The sequence below is a fragment of the Trachypithecus francoisi genome, unplaced genomic scaffold (genome assembly GCF_009764315.1).
Source record: "Trachypithecus francoisi isolate TF-2019V2 unplaced genomic scaffold, Tfra_2.0 Lachesis_group4, whole genome shotgun sequence".
NCBI lineage: Eukaryota > Metazoa > Chordata > Mammalia > Primates > Cercopithecidae > Trachypithecus > Trachypithecus francoisi.
This window is the reverse complement of record NW_022681469.1, coordinates 31543186-31561370: the sequence shown is the minus strand read 5'-3', so window position 1 is coordinate 31561370 and position 18185 is coordinate 31543186. Positions and strand designations below refer to the sequence as shown.

The 18185-nt window shown below is 34.1% G+C and overlaps 1 protein-coding gene across 3 annotated transcripts in view; it reads right to left on the bottom strand.

Annotated features, from left to right (window-relative positions):
- The window catches only part of ZNF800 (zinc finger protein 800), a 51167-nt gene that overhangs the window by 20721 nt on the left and 12261 nt on the right, over positions 1-18185 (bottom strand). For 2 of the 3 annotated variants that reach the window (XM_033194861.1, XM_033194860.1), the window contains 2 exons: positions 14737-14880; positions 10916-12608 (listed from right to left, as the gene is read on the bottom strand). In XM_033194861.1, coding sequence (XP_033050752.1) covers positions 10916-12608; positions 14737-14880 — 1837 coding nt within the window. Of the gene's footprint in view, positions 1-7597; positions 9374-10915; positions 12609-14736; positions 14881-18185 lie in introns of those variants that run through there. The other variant, XM_033194862.1, reaches the window with a different exon arrangement.

The window sequence follows — 18185 nt, the reverse complement described above, 5'->3', positions numbered from 1 at the left end:
AAAAGTTTGAAACAGGCAAGGATAAATGAAATGATAACCAATCAACTCCACTTCTTAAGATTATGTAAATGAGAGAAAGCACCATCAATCAACAATTGTAGGCATGCTTTGTTTGGATCTGGAAGTGGAACATGAAGTGAAAGGTGAGCTGCATTTCATGGAATTAGATTAAGTATGAATTAAACAAAGGTAAATATTAAGAATTATCAAGAAAAATCACTAAATGCACACCCATATAGCATGCAATTATATATGGGCTAATACTAATACAGTCCATGTAGCATACCATGAGTTTGAACCTGTCACTATTACTTAGTAGCAATGACAGAATCCAGAAGGTTCACACGATGAAGGCAGGCAACAGAAACCATAAGTAACCAGAAATGAAGAGGAATCTCACATGTAGAGAAGCTATACAGATTAGATCATGTGATGGGAAAAGAAGTAAAAGCCAAGACAGACTACTGACTAATGATTCGCCTGAAGATAACTGAAGTGTTGTTCCTGCCTTCCTTCTTTCTTCTTCCATCATTCTCTTAGCAACTGCTGTGTGCTAGGTACACTATAAGGCATTGGTGATACAAAGAAGACAATTATTGCTTGTAAACTCAAAATACATTCCTGTACCCACAGCCTAATGTTTACAAAAAAAAAAAAAAGTGTCCTGAGTATTGCTATTCAAAACTACATATTGTTCAATAAGACATTAATCATGAAGAAGCAAAATAATATCATAAAAGATCAGCAAATTCTTGAACAATTAGCAAAAGATGCCACGAAAAAATGGCATCAAACTCCAGCATAAAGGCCCATAAAATAACGAAGTGCTCTAACTTAATAAACTTCTGTGTATCTTGGCTTTATCACAGATGTTACATTTGACTTTTCATTTAACGTTTGGATTATTGCCAACAAGAAGGCAACGAATATCAAATGGCAAAGCAAGATAACCAGAAGCTAAGTGTTAGAAAGCATTTCAGAAAGAAACTGATACAAGTTCAGTGATCACTACAACAGCAATATTTACTGAGCTCTTCCCTGAGTCAGGTATTGTGCTAAGTACATTATATACATCATTAAGCTTTTATAAACTCCCACAATAAACATACCTATAAGGTAGTTTCTAATATAATCATTTTACAGACAGGAAAATTGAAGCTTAGAAAGATTTGGTAACTTGCCCACAATACAGAACTAGTAAGCAAAGAAGCCAGGACTTGAACTCAGGTCTTCTTGACTCAAAAAATCTGTGCTTTAACCATTGTATGATTGTTTCCCCAAAAGAATGGAATGATGCTAGGCATATGATGGATGTTGGATAGTGTCTGTCATTGAAGGAATGAATGCCAGGATATAAAGCAGCCATTGCACAGTAAGCCCCAATGTGGAAAGCACAAATAGAAAAGCAGAAACAATACTCTGAGGATTCACTAAATCACCAGCTCAAACTGTGCAGCATAATTGTGGATGTCTGGAAAATAGCAGCAACTGACACAGTGACCTAATATGCTGCTACAAAAAATGTGATGGCTCTTTCTGAGTGAAAACTTTAGGCTGTCTATGAATCTACAAAGCCAAAGAAGGAATCATCATCAGGCAGTTTAGAAAAGGAAAGGCAGATACTGATCAAAAGACGTTTTCTCAGTATGGAAAGGACTGCTGATATTGCATTGACATAACAGTCAAGATCACAACTTGCCTTTCATTCTGTCACCTTTCAAAAGAAAGAAAAACATGTATACTGGAAAGCTCATCACATTTTAGGACTATCGTCTTTTAAAAGATTCCCACCAAAAGATTCCTACTGTGGGGCCCAGGGCCATGTTTTATGCCACTGACTCTGCCACCATGATCACAAGTGACAGGACCAAGAGAGAGCAACTGTCCCAAGAGCAGCCAATCTACAGACTGACCAGCAACCTATGAAAGGGCCTGACATGAGAGATTTGCCCAACAGGCAATGTATCTAACTGGACTAATTAGATTTCCTCTTATGGGAGATTGAACTCAAGCTGTACAGAAGGGGAAAGTAGCTGAAAGACACAGAGGGCAGAACGAGGCAGTTATGACCATATTGAGAAGACACAGGGTGAGGTAATTCGTTTAAAAAAAAATAAAGCAGCCTGAAAAGGACTAATAGCAGCGGAGAAGCAATACTTCTGCTGCTCGAGGGCAACATCCACACACTAGAGTTGCACTGATTTCTTTTTTTCTAATTTCTGTAACACCTACCTAGTTGAAATCTGAATGGTGAAGCCAAGTTGTACAATTACCCTTGGATTCCTATAAGGCCTGGTCACTCACATCTCCCATATTACCCCAAATAAAGTCTTCTCATAAAATTCCCCTTAGGAGTTACCAAGTAAAATTCTGTGCTTGCAACTCAAAAAAAGAGCATAACATAACATTTGTATATATGGGTACATATGCACTCACACACCTCCAGTTAGATGACATGGCAAGCTGGATGATGACTGGCAATCCAAGCACTGTAGGTCTGACTTCCATCTTGCAGCATTTGTGGTTTGAACAGTGTTACTTACCCCTAATTAACTGTTCTAGAGAGAAGGGTCTCTATCCTGAACCTTAAAAATTAACACCTCCTACCATTACAATTGTGCACTTTGAAATTAAAAAGATATCCAGGGCAGTTAAATAAACAAAACCAAAAACTCCTTTAAAAATTTCTTGCCCTTATGTATGTGTAAATATGCTTGTGGCTGAATTTTATGGGAAATAAGTGAAGTTGTTCTCTTAGAATCACAATAAACAATAGCTGATTAGTCAAGATGGCCAGGTAAAGAAAGGAAAAATCGGAAAATTGGGAAGACATTTTGTGGAAAGTATAACTTCTAAGTCCGGAAAATTATTTGTAAGTTTCACTAAATGTGTTCTTGTTTATCTCTATGGGCCTCATTACCCTATCATCCTCTCAAAGCCTACCTACACAAAGAAAGGAGAATGAGGCTAAAAAATTCTCAAACATCTACAAATGCCCAGTGCACTGCATCACAAGGAATTTGATATATATCTAATAAGCAAGAGGCATGCAAATAACATGGCTACTCTCCTAGAGAAGTTTACATAAAACTACCCTAACATCTTACTCAACAACTTCTATGTCAAAACTGAAGGAAACTACATAAAAATTATTTCCCTAAAAGTCCTGGGTGGTTCATGTAATTCAATCCTTTGTGCACACTATGTTCCTAATGCTTCACTATTTTTTTCTTAGAAGAAAAGTATTCTTTGCTCTTTCTGTCCATCTAAAATAAAAGCTACTAGTCACAACTAGCAGGTACTTCAGGGTTCGGGTACACCAAAGTAAGAAGAGTTTCAACTGTTTTTAAAAACACTTTTGCACAGCTGTGAAAGTCTGACTAAAAGCCACAGTTCTATTTCTCAGAGCTAATTTATTTTCAGGACAGTCCCACAAACAGATGGGATTAAAATCCAATTTTCAAACTCTAACTTGTAATGAAAGCTAAATGCACCTAAGATTCATTTTGGTATAATTTCTCATCTGAACATAACATCATTACATACTCGTGTACTGAAAATGTTGCCAGATTATACAGAGCAGGACAGCCAGATAGGATGCTCAAGCATCCAAAGACAGGGTGTTTTGTTTATTTTGGTTATTTTTTCAATCACAACATTCTACTGTTTAAACATTACAATGTTTTGCATCCCAGGAATATGTTCTCGCTACCTGACACAAGCACTTGAGTATCAGAAACATAAAGAAGCTGCACAGGTATAAGAATACCAGCATCTGATCTGAAGTTCAGGATGTAACGAGTCATCCAAATCTAGGGACTCAAAGGTTCTCTGGAGATGCAAATTATACTAGTCCCTAAACACTGACATTTCTAAAATCATCACCTTATGATTTAAAAAGTCAGATCAAAAACAGTCAGGTGTGAGAGTAAACTCTGTCAGCAGATAATGTAACAGTACTAGGGCCTTAGCTAAAATGTGGAGTACTGCCACAAATGACAACCATTGACAGGACTTTTAATAATTCCTATTCTCTTTTTATCTCTTCATGACACATTCACCAAAGAAATTTCTGATTCAGCCCAAATCGTGCTCTCCTGAAGAATCTTTTATTTCCATAATTGAATGCTTCCTTTCAAGTAGTACTACACTGCTACAAGTTTTGTTTCATCAAAATATTTTAGCATGTTATCCAATTAATATTTGCTTCATGTCAGTATCTTAAACATGACCAAAAGTAAAACAGTTGTGTGATGAGACAAATAACTAATGCAAAGGTTGAGATATATGTATTATTCTGGGGAGAAACCATAAAAACAAAGCCTAACTTAAAATCAATGTGCTTAAAACTCCCTAATGTCTTTTTCAAAGTAAATGAAAAATGTATGAGAATGATAAACTACTAGTATCTGACTAGAAGAGAATTAGTAGCAAATAATATAGTTGGTTGCCTTCACTGTCCCAATTAAATACAAAATCAGCAGATAAAAATGAATGTGTAGCAATAAAATTCTCTCATCTAATGTATAAATTTCTATCCACAATTAAATAGGTAAAAAATTCCATACTTGAGTTTGTGCAAGTCACTTACAGCAATATTATATAACATTTATTGTGATATGCCAGGAACTATTCTAAGTACATTATAGGTATTTTTCATTTTATCCTCAGAAAAACCTATGAGATAAGAAATAATAGCCCCATTATAGGTAACTATAATCCCCCTTATAGGTAATTAAGGCACGGAAGGTTTAAGTAAACTTGCACAAGGTCTCACATAGGAAATAATTTATGGATCCAAAAATTTCACCAACTAAAGTTCCAGATCATTACATTAAGCTGACAAAATGATAATGTAGTAAATGTGCTTTGCAAATACTAAAATGTGCAAATGTAAGGTTGCACTAAGGGCACAGGTTTTGTCAGATCTAGTGTAAGTTTCTTACCAGCTATGTGAACCTAAGTAAATCAGAGAACTTCTCTAAGTTTCTGTTTTCTGTTCCATAAAATAGGGATAATGAAAGAACAGGTTTTACTTCATAGAGTTGTTGGTAGGATTAGGGACATTATGTGCGTAAAGATTTAGCAGAGTGCTTGGCATATAACAAGCACACCATAAATGTTCATTATTATTAGCTATTACTAAGAATTATCTTTCTTTTTTATAAACACTTAACACTGGTAAAATTTCCTAAAAATAAGTGAAATTCATCAATATTGAGAAGATAAAATTTTAAGACTCAAAGTCTCAAAATACATGATAGTACAATTTAGAGATGGAAAAGGCTTCCTTGCCTTAACGCCATTATCAAATATTTATTTAAAGTGTCTTGGTATACATGAAAATGTGCTAGGCACCATACAAAAATTATCAAGACAGTCCCCGACATCAAAAATGGACAATCAAGCAGATTAATTCTGCTGAGTGGACACAAACATCAAAACCTCCAACTCTGGGCATTTTCTCAAGCAGATGCACCTATGGTATGCTAGGTCCCTTTTTGTTTGTGGTGTTGTAGTGGTGAAAATATGTAGAGGAAGAGGCTTGAAAATAATAAGCCTCCCAAATTTGGTGTGGAGCAATAAAGATTCAGGAGGAAATGAGCCGCATTTTCCACACTCTTACCCTTCCAAAAAACACATTAGCTATCTTGGTACTAATGGTTTCTATTAAACTAGAGGAAATAAAGGCAAGGTAGGAGCTGGAAGCTCAGAGGAATAGGGTATAGAAACAAATTAGGAGGAGAGAAATGAATCTGGAAAGTTAGTTAGAAAAGCCAAAATAATTGTAGGTTTTAAGTGAGACATGTTTTGAATCTGCATTCTACCATGTGTTTAACACCTTAAAAACCACAGAACAGCTATTCCTGAAATTGCTGATCCTTATTCCTTTTCAATTTTACCAAGGATCCCTTTAGCTCTTAAAGTCAAAGAGAGACGAAAGGATAGCACAGAGTACAGGAGGATTTTGTCTAACAGCACAGCCAATATCCTGCCGCATATATCTTAGAGCTTGGCTTCAGATCAACTGAAAGCCATGGCTAAATCATAATCCTGATAATCTATGGATTCCATTAGAAAAATAACTTCTCCAACTCCAAACTAGGGATCTAGAATACTTTAATGGGTCACTGCAGGAAACCTGGAAACATAATTTCCAAAATTTTTGAAGCATCTCTATCTTATTTTCAGAAGTCACGCTGTTTTAAGAGATCTTTTGCAACTTCACAACAGGAAATGATAGCCACTTGTACCTATCTCCACATGTATTTACCATAACACCTACAGGGAAACTCCTCTTTCTATACCCACAGCCTCATGCCATAGCAAAATTATTAACTCCCCACTACTGCATCCATAGGCTCTTAAATGCAAACTGAGTACAACAGACTATTTATTGACCATAAAGTAATATAATATGTTCCTAAAAAATCTGAAGGTACATTTCAACAACTAAAGCAACCAGTGTCAATCAAAAACTTAATTCATATATACAAAACTAGACAAAAAACTAAAACCTAAGAATGGGTAATGCATACATTCTTCAAAGGTTTTCTTCTTAAAGAGTAAACGGGAGGGGGAGGGAATGGAGACATAAACAAACAAACAAAAAAGGTTGTTGTGTATTCAAGGCATGTCTAGTGAACACCTGCCCAATGTCAGCTATACTTCAGCTCTCATTTGTACTATTCAAACTTATGAAGCTGAAGTGCAACCTGTACCTGTTGTTTCTCCTCTTCCACCACACTTAGGAATGGAAGGCATCTCTAGGAAGGATGGTAAGTTGAATTCTATAGGAAAACTCTTAACTGATCAAATAGCAGCAAAGGTAGATATAATTTATAGCCAGATAGGTCTTATATAAAATAAGCAGTTTATGATGGCTCTTTGTGTGCTTTAATCCTCACTATAACAATAAAAAGTCACCTAAATATGTGTTTATGTAGTCTACATGCAGAAAAGCTTCTGGCACAAACTTCTTAGGCCTCTTCTCAAGAGCCTTAAGCCTGAGCCCCTGAAACGACAGAGCTCAAGTCAAATCAGGAAGGATGAAGATCAGAAAGGAATACGAAGAACAATACTTTCTGGTCACTTGTTTGTTCTACCTTTCTAAACTGGTCCTAGTTCAGCTTCTCTTACATATGCCATTATCAATTAATCCAGCTATTATGATGTTTCCAATCTCTCTAATTTAGGCAAGTACTGACACAGTGCTATTTTTCCTACATGACCCAGATGAAATCTTTTGACAGCTCTAGAACTCTCATTTATTTCCTCCTGTAGATTCCTATTCTGTGGCCCCAGAATTACTACAGAGGAGACATACTGTGAATGGTCCTGTAGAAACAGGTGGGTAGAGTAAGGGAATTCTAGCAATGGGCTCCCCACCTCCAACATCAATTTTTCTTTCTTCTCTATAGTATTTAGCAAGCAAGCAGAGAGGGAAAGGCTGGCATACAAATGAGAGGATGCTGCAAAGAGCAACCCCAAGCTTTTTAGGAATCCTCATATCTTTTCAGGGGTTATTGGCACTTATCTGGAAAATCTCTTTGGAATATGTCTTGTGTGTAGGAATGCATAAAAGATAACACCTTGCAAAAGTCAAACATATAGGTTTAATAATGTGCAACTAATGAAGATGGCTTATAAATGAAATACCCACCTACACATTTAGTTCCCTAAATATATTATACTATTAGTTATTAAAGTTAGGTCTATAAGTACAAATTTTCAATATCTTGGAAAGTAAATCTGTTTTTAAATTAAAGAGAAATTATTACTCTATTTCTTAGAAATAAAACTATCAGAATATAATTCAAGTGTAGCTGCTCATAGTCACTGAATAAGTTTAAATTTGATAATAAAACATTTAAGTTTCAACCAATGCACCTTTGCTGAAGCACATTTAGCTGAAATAACTTCGAGTCTGGTTTATTTCCATCACATATAGTACATTTTTCCAACAAGAGCATGTACATTCAATATAGAACATTTCCAGCAATAGTTACAGTCTTTCTAGTTTCCTTTCACAGTATATTTTAGTGCAAAGCACTGGGAAGGTAAATGTTTTTCTAGCTATAGAATCATTTTATTAAGACCTTGTGGATCTTTAACATTTTAAAATTTTATACAAAAAGTATATAGATGGACAGGGTCCCTCCTAAGTACAGGTGTGAACCTATATAAAAACATGGTATATTTTCTGCTGTACCTTTTATAATTATAATTTGACACAAATAACTAAAAAATAAAATATTCCCTAAAAAGTACAAAATATTGATACACAAAAACCTGCCCAAAATTTCATAAAGATAGATGTATTTCTGCTTTTCCTAAAATCTTGATTACAAAAATGGACAAGAATTAATCATTTTCTAAATTTTACAGTAGGAATCAAATATTATCTAAAGTGGTCCTTTAAGATTTTTCTTGGGAGAAAAAAAATCAGGGCTTACACCCGCATCTTCCTTTTGTAGCAATATTTAAGGAAATAAACTAGTATCATAAGAAGTGGTTGTGCATGGATTGTCTGCATCCATAAAATATCAGTAAGCTATTTATTACCTTTATATTAACATTAGTAAATGTGTGGTCTTTAAAAAAATAGGAACTGAAAAATAAGGGTGCATCTATCATTAAAGTGCTTTGTATAAAATTTAAAGAAAAATCGGGGAATGTTTAATTTTCATAAAAACCTACGTTTACAAGTGAAAAATGTAATAATCCATGCATGAAAATGAACTGGAACTTTCCTATAGTGTATACTTTAGGATGAAACTTTCAAACACTTAAGTGCTGGAGAACAAGCTAGAAATAAATGGATGTAAAAATAATTACAAATATTTAGTAAGCTAAATATTTATAATGTGCTGATACTATTTTGTCTTTTGTTCCTAACATACACTCACTAGAAAATCATATATCTATACAATTCAGATGAAAATGTTGCCAAATAAAGTGAAATAAAACTAAAATCACTAAGATATAAAGTCTTTGTCAATTAAAAATTGATATTTTCTTCAGGTTGTTGAACACTTAATCAACAAATTGTTTAGAAAACAAAATTTGTAACATTTTTGTAGAAACTGTAGACCAAATGCACAAGGTCAAGGGTGGTTAGCTGATGGACTGTGATGACAACATGTAATGTCACAGCTACTTGAAAGTGCTGGAATAGGCAGTGCCTTAGAAACAAGTGGTTAGATGGTTATTATTTTAGTCAGAAAACAGCAGTTATAGTTGAATATTTAGAAAAATGTTTCTCTTTTTTTCCTCTTAGTACCATTTGAAGATGTTTAGTGGTTCTAACACCAATTTAAAGTCTTTCCACAAAAATGAACTCCAAACCTTTTCGTACATCACTTGAAGTTATCTGAGGAGAAATGGGAATAAATGAACACTTTTGAGTTTACTAATAAAACCTTGTTTTTAAAATTATGCAACAGTAAATTACTTCTAAAAGATGGTTTCATCTCAAGTTTTCCACACAAATAAAAAAATGTGTGATAATCAAACCACAACATTTAACCTACACAGCACTCAAACTAGTATTTTGCTTTAGAACCTGAATCTGAAACTAATTTAATACTCATTAAATACATTAAATGCCTTAATACAAGGGACACAGGTACAGAAGGTGAACTTTTAAAATATATATAGACTTGCGAAAACAAGTATAGCGAGTCTACTCATTTTATATTGCATTTTTAAAAAATCTACGTTTGTTCCAAACCTTCTTTAAAAAGTAGTTTTTGGCAGGGCGCGGTGGCTCATGCCTGTAACCCCAGCACTTCGGGAGGCTGAGGTGGGCAGATCACCTGAGGTCAGGAGTTTGAGACCAGCCTGACCAACATGATGAAACCCCATCTCCACTAAAAATACAAAATTAGCCAGGCCTGGTGGCTCATGCCTGTAATCCCAGCTACTTGGGAGGCTGAGGCAGGAGAATTGCTTGAACCCAGGAGGCGGAGGAGGCAGTGAGCCGAGATCGCACCACTACACTCCAGCCTGGGCAACAAGAGCAATACTCCATCTCAAAAAACAAAAAAACAAAAAAAAAAAAACCAAAAAGCAGTATTTTTCTTTCTTCCAAATATGAGTTTTAATTTTACTTTTCTTACAATGCACAACCACAAAAAAACCCTAGTTAACAATATTAACTATGTTAAAATTATCACCAAAAAGTTTATTAAAAAGAGGGAAAAATAAGAGCATCTGAAACCTAAATAAGCATTGTTTCCATAGATCAAAACTAAAGAACAGTAACTAACACACACTCCCAAGGAGAAGGAAAAAAAATCCAAACTTCTATTTACCAACTTTCCCCCTTTGCCTGGAAGCACTATGTTAAAAGTAAATGATAAATGCTAATCATTTTTAATTCAATTTGGGGATTTTTTTTTCTGAGTGCAGCACTTTATTTAGCCGTCACAGATAATTTTTACAATAATTACAGTGCCTCAAAATATTTTTTCCTATAATTATCACCTTCACAAGTTCATTCTAATATATTTAACTTTCCTACAATTCATTAATTAGTAGACTAAGTCACTGAATCAAATTAAACCTGTGCAAAGTTAGTTAAACAGAAGACTTCTATTGTAAACATAAGCCAATATAAACGTATATATTTTACAACATTAAAAGGAAAGCACTGACCCTGTGCCATCTACCTATAACTAATTGCATTGTCCTGTGGAAGATAAGTTCTGAAGTTAACTTTTGTTCCCAAGCCACTGGAATAAAGGTCACTGAAGAGGTAAATGCAATATGCACATTACTCTTGCAGTTCCCACTGCCATGAGATATATGGAAGCAAACGTGTTAAAATGGAACCAGCTATAAATTATGGTCAAATGATTTTTTTTTTAGTTCGATGGGGGGAAAAAAGCAAAACTCTGTAACTGTTCCTCACCAGACAAGAGCCTTAGATCTTGTACTTCGGCCTTTGGTTTTGTTTCCTTCAGGTGAATTGGAAGCATTTGCCTTATGAGTTTTCTTATGATGTTCAAGATAAGTCTTTTTGGCAAACGCCTTTCCACATTTATTGCATCTGTGAAGAGAAAAGTTTTTTGTGACTTTTACTTCAATACCGACGTCAGCTACTTCATACTTTTTACTAGGAGAGTTAGAAGTGCCATCATGTTTTGAATCACTATGTTTTGCTTCATCCCTCGAAGGGCCTCTTTTTGCCACTTTATTTAGAACAAAATCAATAGGCTTTTTTATAGCTCTGATCTCTAAACTGGCTGTTATTTTCCCAAGATAACGAGATGACTTTTTATGAACCACAGTTATATGCCGTATCACATCGCGTTTCCGACGAGTTTCATAAGTGCAAAGAGGACACTTGTAGAATTTAACATAAATGTTATTTCCATCTGTGTGCAACTCGATGTGTTTAGTCAAGTTCTGTTTGGAAGTAAACTGACGTTTACAAAGTTTACAGTAAAGTTGCTTAAAGTCAAAGCCAGCTGAAAGTTTTGGTTTCCTGGTTTTTTGCTGGCCACCTGCAGCTGACGGACTAGTTGATTTAGGGCTTTCAGAGTCTTGTTTAACTTTATTTTTCTGTGCTGCCGGTGTGTTCTTTTTTTCATTTGAATGATTTGTTCCCTTTAATTCATTCTGTGGAGAATGGGTAATGGAAGGGGGTGAAGATTCTACAGAATCTGCTGGTTCAACTTTAACTTTTATTTCTGAACTGTTGGCAGTATTATTAGGGCCTTTATCTCTTTTAGAGTTTGTTCCAGAAAGAGTTATCTTGTGGACAATTTGCATATGTCTTTTAAGCATTATTTGTGAACTATATTTCCTCTTGCAAAGGAGGCATTTGCATGCAGTTAAATTGTATTCAGCCTTTGAAGACGACTTTTGTTTTCGAGTCTTAAAAGATTTTTTAGGAGAAATAGAATCCAGGAACAAAGGTTGCCCAGGCTTTGTTGCTATATCAGGAGTAATTGAATCCCTCCTTAGTCCTCTATGAACTTCATCAAAATGCCTCCTTACATTCGCTTTTGTAGCAAATGATTTACAACATACTGGACAACTCCTACTTAATGGAACTAGAACATTCTTACTGCGTCCTTTAGAGGACTGGTTTGGATTCTTTCGTGTTTCAATGTACTTTTTTAGTTCTTCCATCTTTTTCTTGTGTACTTTTCGAATGTGACGGCGAACACCTCGTCTAGAATTGAATTCTTTTCTACAAAGACAACATATCAACTGGTGACCAAAATCAGAATTGTCAGAAGTTTCCAAGTCAGCCTGCGACTCCTGAGGTTGTTCATCACATGTAGGTGCAACTTCATCTGTAACAATCTCAACAGGAGGGGGCTCTACAGTTTCCACCTCTGTATCTGTAACCGGTACTGTTTTTGACTGTTCAGTGCTAGTTTCCTGTATTTGAACTTCGGTTTGTTCAGGAGTACTGCTTGACTCTGTGACTTCAATAGGATTATCAGTCCTCGAAATATATTGAAACACTGCATTTTGATTAGTTTCTATGGGTTCTAGCTTAATAATATATTCTCGTTTGTCCACACTTGGATATATGGCTTCTAGGAGATCATTTATGGCTTGACTTTGTTTATCATTTACATCAGGAAGGTCTGTTAAGGAAAAAACAACATTTTAATCTGAAGTAATTAGCCTGCTCTAGCCCTCTAATATTTTAAGATATATGAACCTTTATCTCAGAATCTATTATATTACCAGTTTATTTTTATAAGAGCATTATCTACTTTTCAATATTCTACAAAGACAAAAACTAGTATTAAACTAAAATTCCTTTAATTTAAATTCTCATCATGATACACAAAAACGTTAAGGAACATATATAATCTGAAGGACTACTTTTGCTTCAAATGCACTTAATACAAAATATATAAGCACTTAAGTGTCCTAAATAATGATATTTCATATTTAGTCTGAACGTTTTAGACTAGCAAAGGCAACTCAAATTCTCATAACTCAAGATTGATAAAACAGCATGAAAAATGTTACTACATAAACAAAAATGGTATTTTTTAGAAAACATAACAGCATTCCTATTAGCTTAATCCATAATAGTCTAATCTAATCTATTTGAGCATCTTATGAAAATGAAAGATTTGTAAGCAAACACGTAAACATAAATGGGATGATGTGTAGAAGTATTTGCTAAACTCAGTCCTATTACACGTCTTCTTAACATGACTCAATTTTACTAAAACAAATGATTAAAACTATACAGATTTATTTAAAAACCATAGGTAATTTTATTTCCTTGTATAATAATTACACCCTCTACAAGCAATCAACTGTCCTATCGTAACAGAGTTGTCTAACACTGGTTAGGGTTCCACGTATTACTACTCCAAAATCTAGCTACAAATTTAGTACCAAATCTGGTATCTATACCAATCAGGAAGTGATTCATTATAGCTCTTCTAGTCTATTCATCTGTTTTTTAAGATGAATAAAGTAGTGTCTATAAGAAAAATACTTTCACAAAAGTATTTCTAGAATGAGTATTGCCAAGACAAGTGCACAATAATCTAGCAAATCCAATTTATCCATTTCACTCTATAAGTTAACTCTACAACTAAAAAATAAATAACTACCTAAAGTCAAACTAATTTTCTACCAGTATTTTAATTTAAAGTTTAGATTTGGAATGAATCTCTACAGACTGCTTTTTAATTTATACCTCAATGAGAGAATAGTAAGATCAAATAGTAGTAGGAAAAATTTCCAGATAAATATAAAATTTTTATTTAATCAATGCTCTATAATATACTTTAAGCCAGCTTCATTATAATTAAAGCCATACTTATTTGGAGATTGCATTTCATACCGATCCCAAAAAGGTTAAGTTGAAAAATGCACAGAATCCACAATGCATCTATGGTATCAGACTGACAAAGTAAGTTCTATATTTTGTAAATCAACAAAGAGTTAAATCCCTAAACAAGAAATAATAAGGTAACCCAATATTGAATTTTTTTAATTTACATTAATTCTTTAAAGAAAAAAATACCATTAGATATATTGCCAGCTTAATCACACAAAGACAATATACTGTATTCAAAACAAACATTCTATTCCAGAAAGACTTTATATTAGTTTGCTATCTGCCTTTATCACATAAAGTTATACTGGATCTCAAGTTAGCCTGTAACATAATGTAATTTCTGAGAAAATGACTTATATAAATTTTTCTGAGAACAAAACTGATCTTCAAATCAAGACCTAGAAAACACTAGGAAGATTAATAAAGACTTTTTGATGCTCTCCACCATTCCCAAGAAATGAACAAATTTACCTCATTCTTTGTTCTTTATTCCCAACCTTCTCATTTACTTAAGGGAAATCTAAATAAGTGATCAATCACATCTAGTTGCAAATTGTTAAAGAAAAAAGGAGTAAAAAGAAGTATCTATTTATGGCCCATATAAACATTCTAAAACAATATCCAATATTTTAATACAAATAAATATCCTCTTAAATCTAACCTCTTAAATGTCATCTTTAGGAAAACCCAAGTGGAAACTATTGATATCAAAGTACCTAAGAAACTGAATGTAACACTGAGTCAAGTATTTAATTTTATTCTCCATCTCCACCTAAAAATTATCTGTAACTAGACATCATTATCAAATTATCAGTAACTAGACACCATTTTAATGCAAATGTATAGTTGCAGTATAAGAATACTTAGCTGTAAAATGCATAACTGAATATATGAAAAAAACTTACTGTCATCCATCTGGAGACTTGGTGGGCAGTAGAATTTTTTATGGGTAATTAAATTTGGTAATCCTCTGAAGAGACTGCGGCATAACTTACATTCAAAAATAGTGTCCACATCTTTTAATAAAATATGCTTAAGTTGTTTAGTTCCTGAGAGAAAAAAGAAAAGAAAAACTTAACACAAAAGGTAACTTTAACATGCACTTTTAAACTGGACAACCACTGTTGACAGACCAAAGTGTATTTTGTCTTTGAAAACAAAATATAGGCATTGCCAATTTCTACCACAGTATATTTAGAACTACGTTATAGACTAAATTCTAAGCAAAACTCTACTATCACTTGGAAATCAGGACAACTAAAATTGATGCTTCGTTCCCACTTCAGCAGCCAATTAATTCTTGATATATCCCAAGGCAGTGGTTCCGACATGAGGTTAATCATTACAATGAGCTGGGAATAAAGATGTACATAGCCCTCCCCTAGAGGTTCTGATTTAACAGATTTGGAGTAGGGCAGAAAAATTAAATGTTCCCCCATTATTCCCTGGCAAACTTTTTGGCTGGTTCTTTCAAGCTCTTTTCTGTATAAGGAAGTAAGCAAGGAGTTTTTCAATACATTTTCCCCTGATTCCTTAAAGAAAGTCAAAACTGTATGACAGGATTGCCTGTGACTTTTCTTTTTAAATTCAGTTCAAATTACTTCAGGTTCTGGGCCAGCATGGGATTATGGCTATTTAGCGTGATTCTCTACAAAGTAGAGAATCTTTGTCCATAGTGAGACATAATTTTGAACTTTGCTTACGCCTCTTGACGGCACTACAAATTCATTCAAAGCCTTTCTCCCTTAAAACACCCCAATTACAATTAATTATTGATGTAATTACTAGTTTAATGCCTATCTTCTCTACTAGATTATACACTCCAAAGCAGCCAAGAATAAGCCTTATTTACAAGCGTAACGTATTCAGTTCTTACAATGCTCAAAAACTATTTGTTGAAGAAACGCTATTAATCTAGGGAATCTAAGTACTATGAAAGAATATCTTTAGGCAGAGAAAAAATAAATGGCAAAAAGCACCTGATCTTTAAAATAAAAACATCCATCAGAAATAAAATACAAACAGAAGGTCTTTAGTCACTATTTTCCTACAGCTCTTTGCCACAGGTAAGGTGGCAAAACTGATCTGCAGTACTTTACTAATTAATGTACCTTTACTTTCCTCAAATTAAAAAATTTTTTAAATGACAATATATTGACTTGAACAGAAAAAGACCCAAGTACCCTGAAAAATATCCTTAAGACTGTCAAAGTGCAAAGTGTTGTGTCATTTAAGAAGCATTTAACCATTTAATAAGCACTGGGACTACTAAAGAGTATCAACTATCTTTGAAGAATAATTAATATAGTAGGGTCTATAAAAGTTAAATAGATCGGATTCAATCTTTTGCAATCTGTTTACATTTAATCTTTGAAGTGTATTTTATCATTTTGAAAACGATGATAAATCATTTCCCCTACCCCAACATACACACGGCGGGGGGCGGGGGAGAGAATTATTGTTGATTCAAGCATTCAAAATTCTACTGCAAAAAAGTTACCAGGTTATCACAACTTTACTAAGTCTTGAGAGATTCCAAATCTGATATTATCTACTTCTGTGACCTTAAAAAGCTTTATAATCTTTGTACTTTGGTTTACTCATGTTGTAAAATAGAACAAACCTAACCAAACCTAAGTTGAAGAATTATTAAAGAAAATATGAACCTAAATCCCAGGGAAATTATATACTTGCGTATCTACTGGAAAAAATGTATAGAATAAAATAATTTCTACCATTTCCCAAATCCAAATCTATGTTTACTCCACTAGTCCTTATTACCACAAACTCTGAAAATATAAATTTAAAAAGATTCAGAGAATAGCCTGAGTGTTTTTCTTTACATAAAAGTAAATTCTCATATATATATTTCTGAAGTCCATTTCACATTACAAAATATCCTGGCAACGGACTGCTAATATCTTTAGTTCATAGTTAACTTCATAAGTGAGTGACAAACTATGAGAGGTAGACTGCTTTTAGAAAATGCTTTGGCTCAGCCTCTCTAATTGACCTATATATAGTTCTCAGGAAGTGTAGGTGAGTATAGTAGCAGTGGGAAGAAAACAGGAAACTTTTGTACACTGATTCTAAACTACAAAACCTGCTAGACCCATAATACAGATTCAATTCTGCCTTTAAGGATAGTCAAAAAAGATTGAAGAAGAACACCAAAATATGTCAACTAGGTTTAACTTTAGAATTCAACTTAAGATTTAAACAGGATACATGTACATGGCTGCAAATTTAAAGCATAATCAGTCTGTAAACAATATGAGGTTATACATAAATAATAGTCAAGTGTAAAATATAAGACTGCATCCCTAAATCAGACATATCACTTTGCCTACCAGCTTCTCAATCACAGAAAAATAAAGAGGCTATCAATTTCTTAACTAGTCCTAATTATACAGTTAGTTATATTCAGTAGGGACTGTATATTTATTCTCAATAAACATCCAAAAAAAAGTATTTGCCTCTAACCTTAACTAATCAATCTTAATTATCAATCACAAATGCTTCCCCTTACCCCCGCCACCCTCTCTCCACACACAGAGAGAGAGAGAGAGGAGAGAGAGAGAGAGAGAGAGAGAGAGAGAGAGACAGAGAGACAGAGAGAGAGAGAGAAGAGAGAGAGAGGAGAGAGAGAGAGAGAGAGAGAGAGAAAGGGAGAAGGAGAGGGAGAGAAAGTGTGTGTTATTGTTGATCCAAGCAGTCCAGATTTCTTTCAGGTCCACAGATACACCAAATGTTCCCTTTCCCTCACTTTTCAGGCCTTCACCTATATTTTATCCTGACTATAACGTTCTCCCACTTTCCTGATCTGATTCACTTCTAATAATCCTTCAGATCCCAGTATAGATGTCACTTCCTCCAGGAAGCCTTCAATAATCAACTACTTCTCTTTTTTTTGTTGTTGTTGTTGTTTGTTTGTTAAAAATCCTTCACCTACACTCTCACAGCACCCTAGACATCTATACTAGCTTATCCACAATTTTGTAATTAATTACTTTTCCATATCCCCATTAAACTGGAAGATTAGAACAGAGAAGATATCTCTGATGCTCACCGTTACTCCAGCCCTCAGGATAATGTATGACTGACATTTGCTAAATGAAATACTATAGAGCTCTATGTATTAAAAAACCTTCTCTAAAAATAAGATTTTTATAATCTATGTTAACTAAGGAGTCAAAAATGAGACTTTAAAACTTTTCTAATTCCACTTATATATTTAACAAATGAGAAAAATAAGGTGTGTCTCAGTCCACAAACAGAGATAATAAAAGTTTTTCCCTTAGTTTCAGTCACCATTTAAGATTTTGTTATTTTTTCCCCATGGAGACGGAATGAC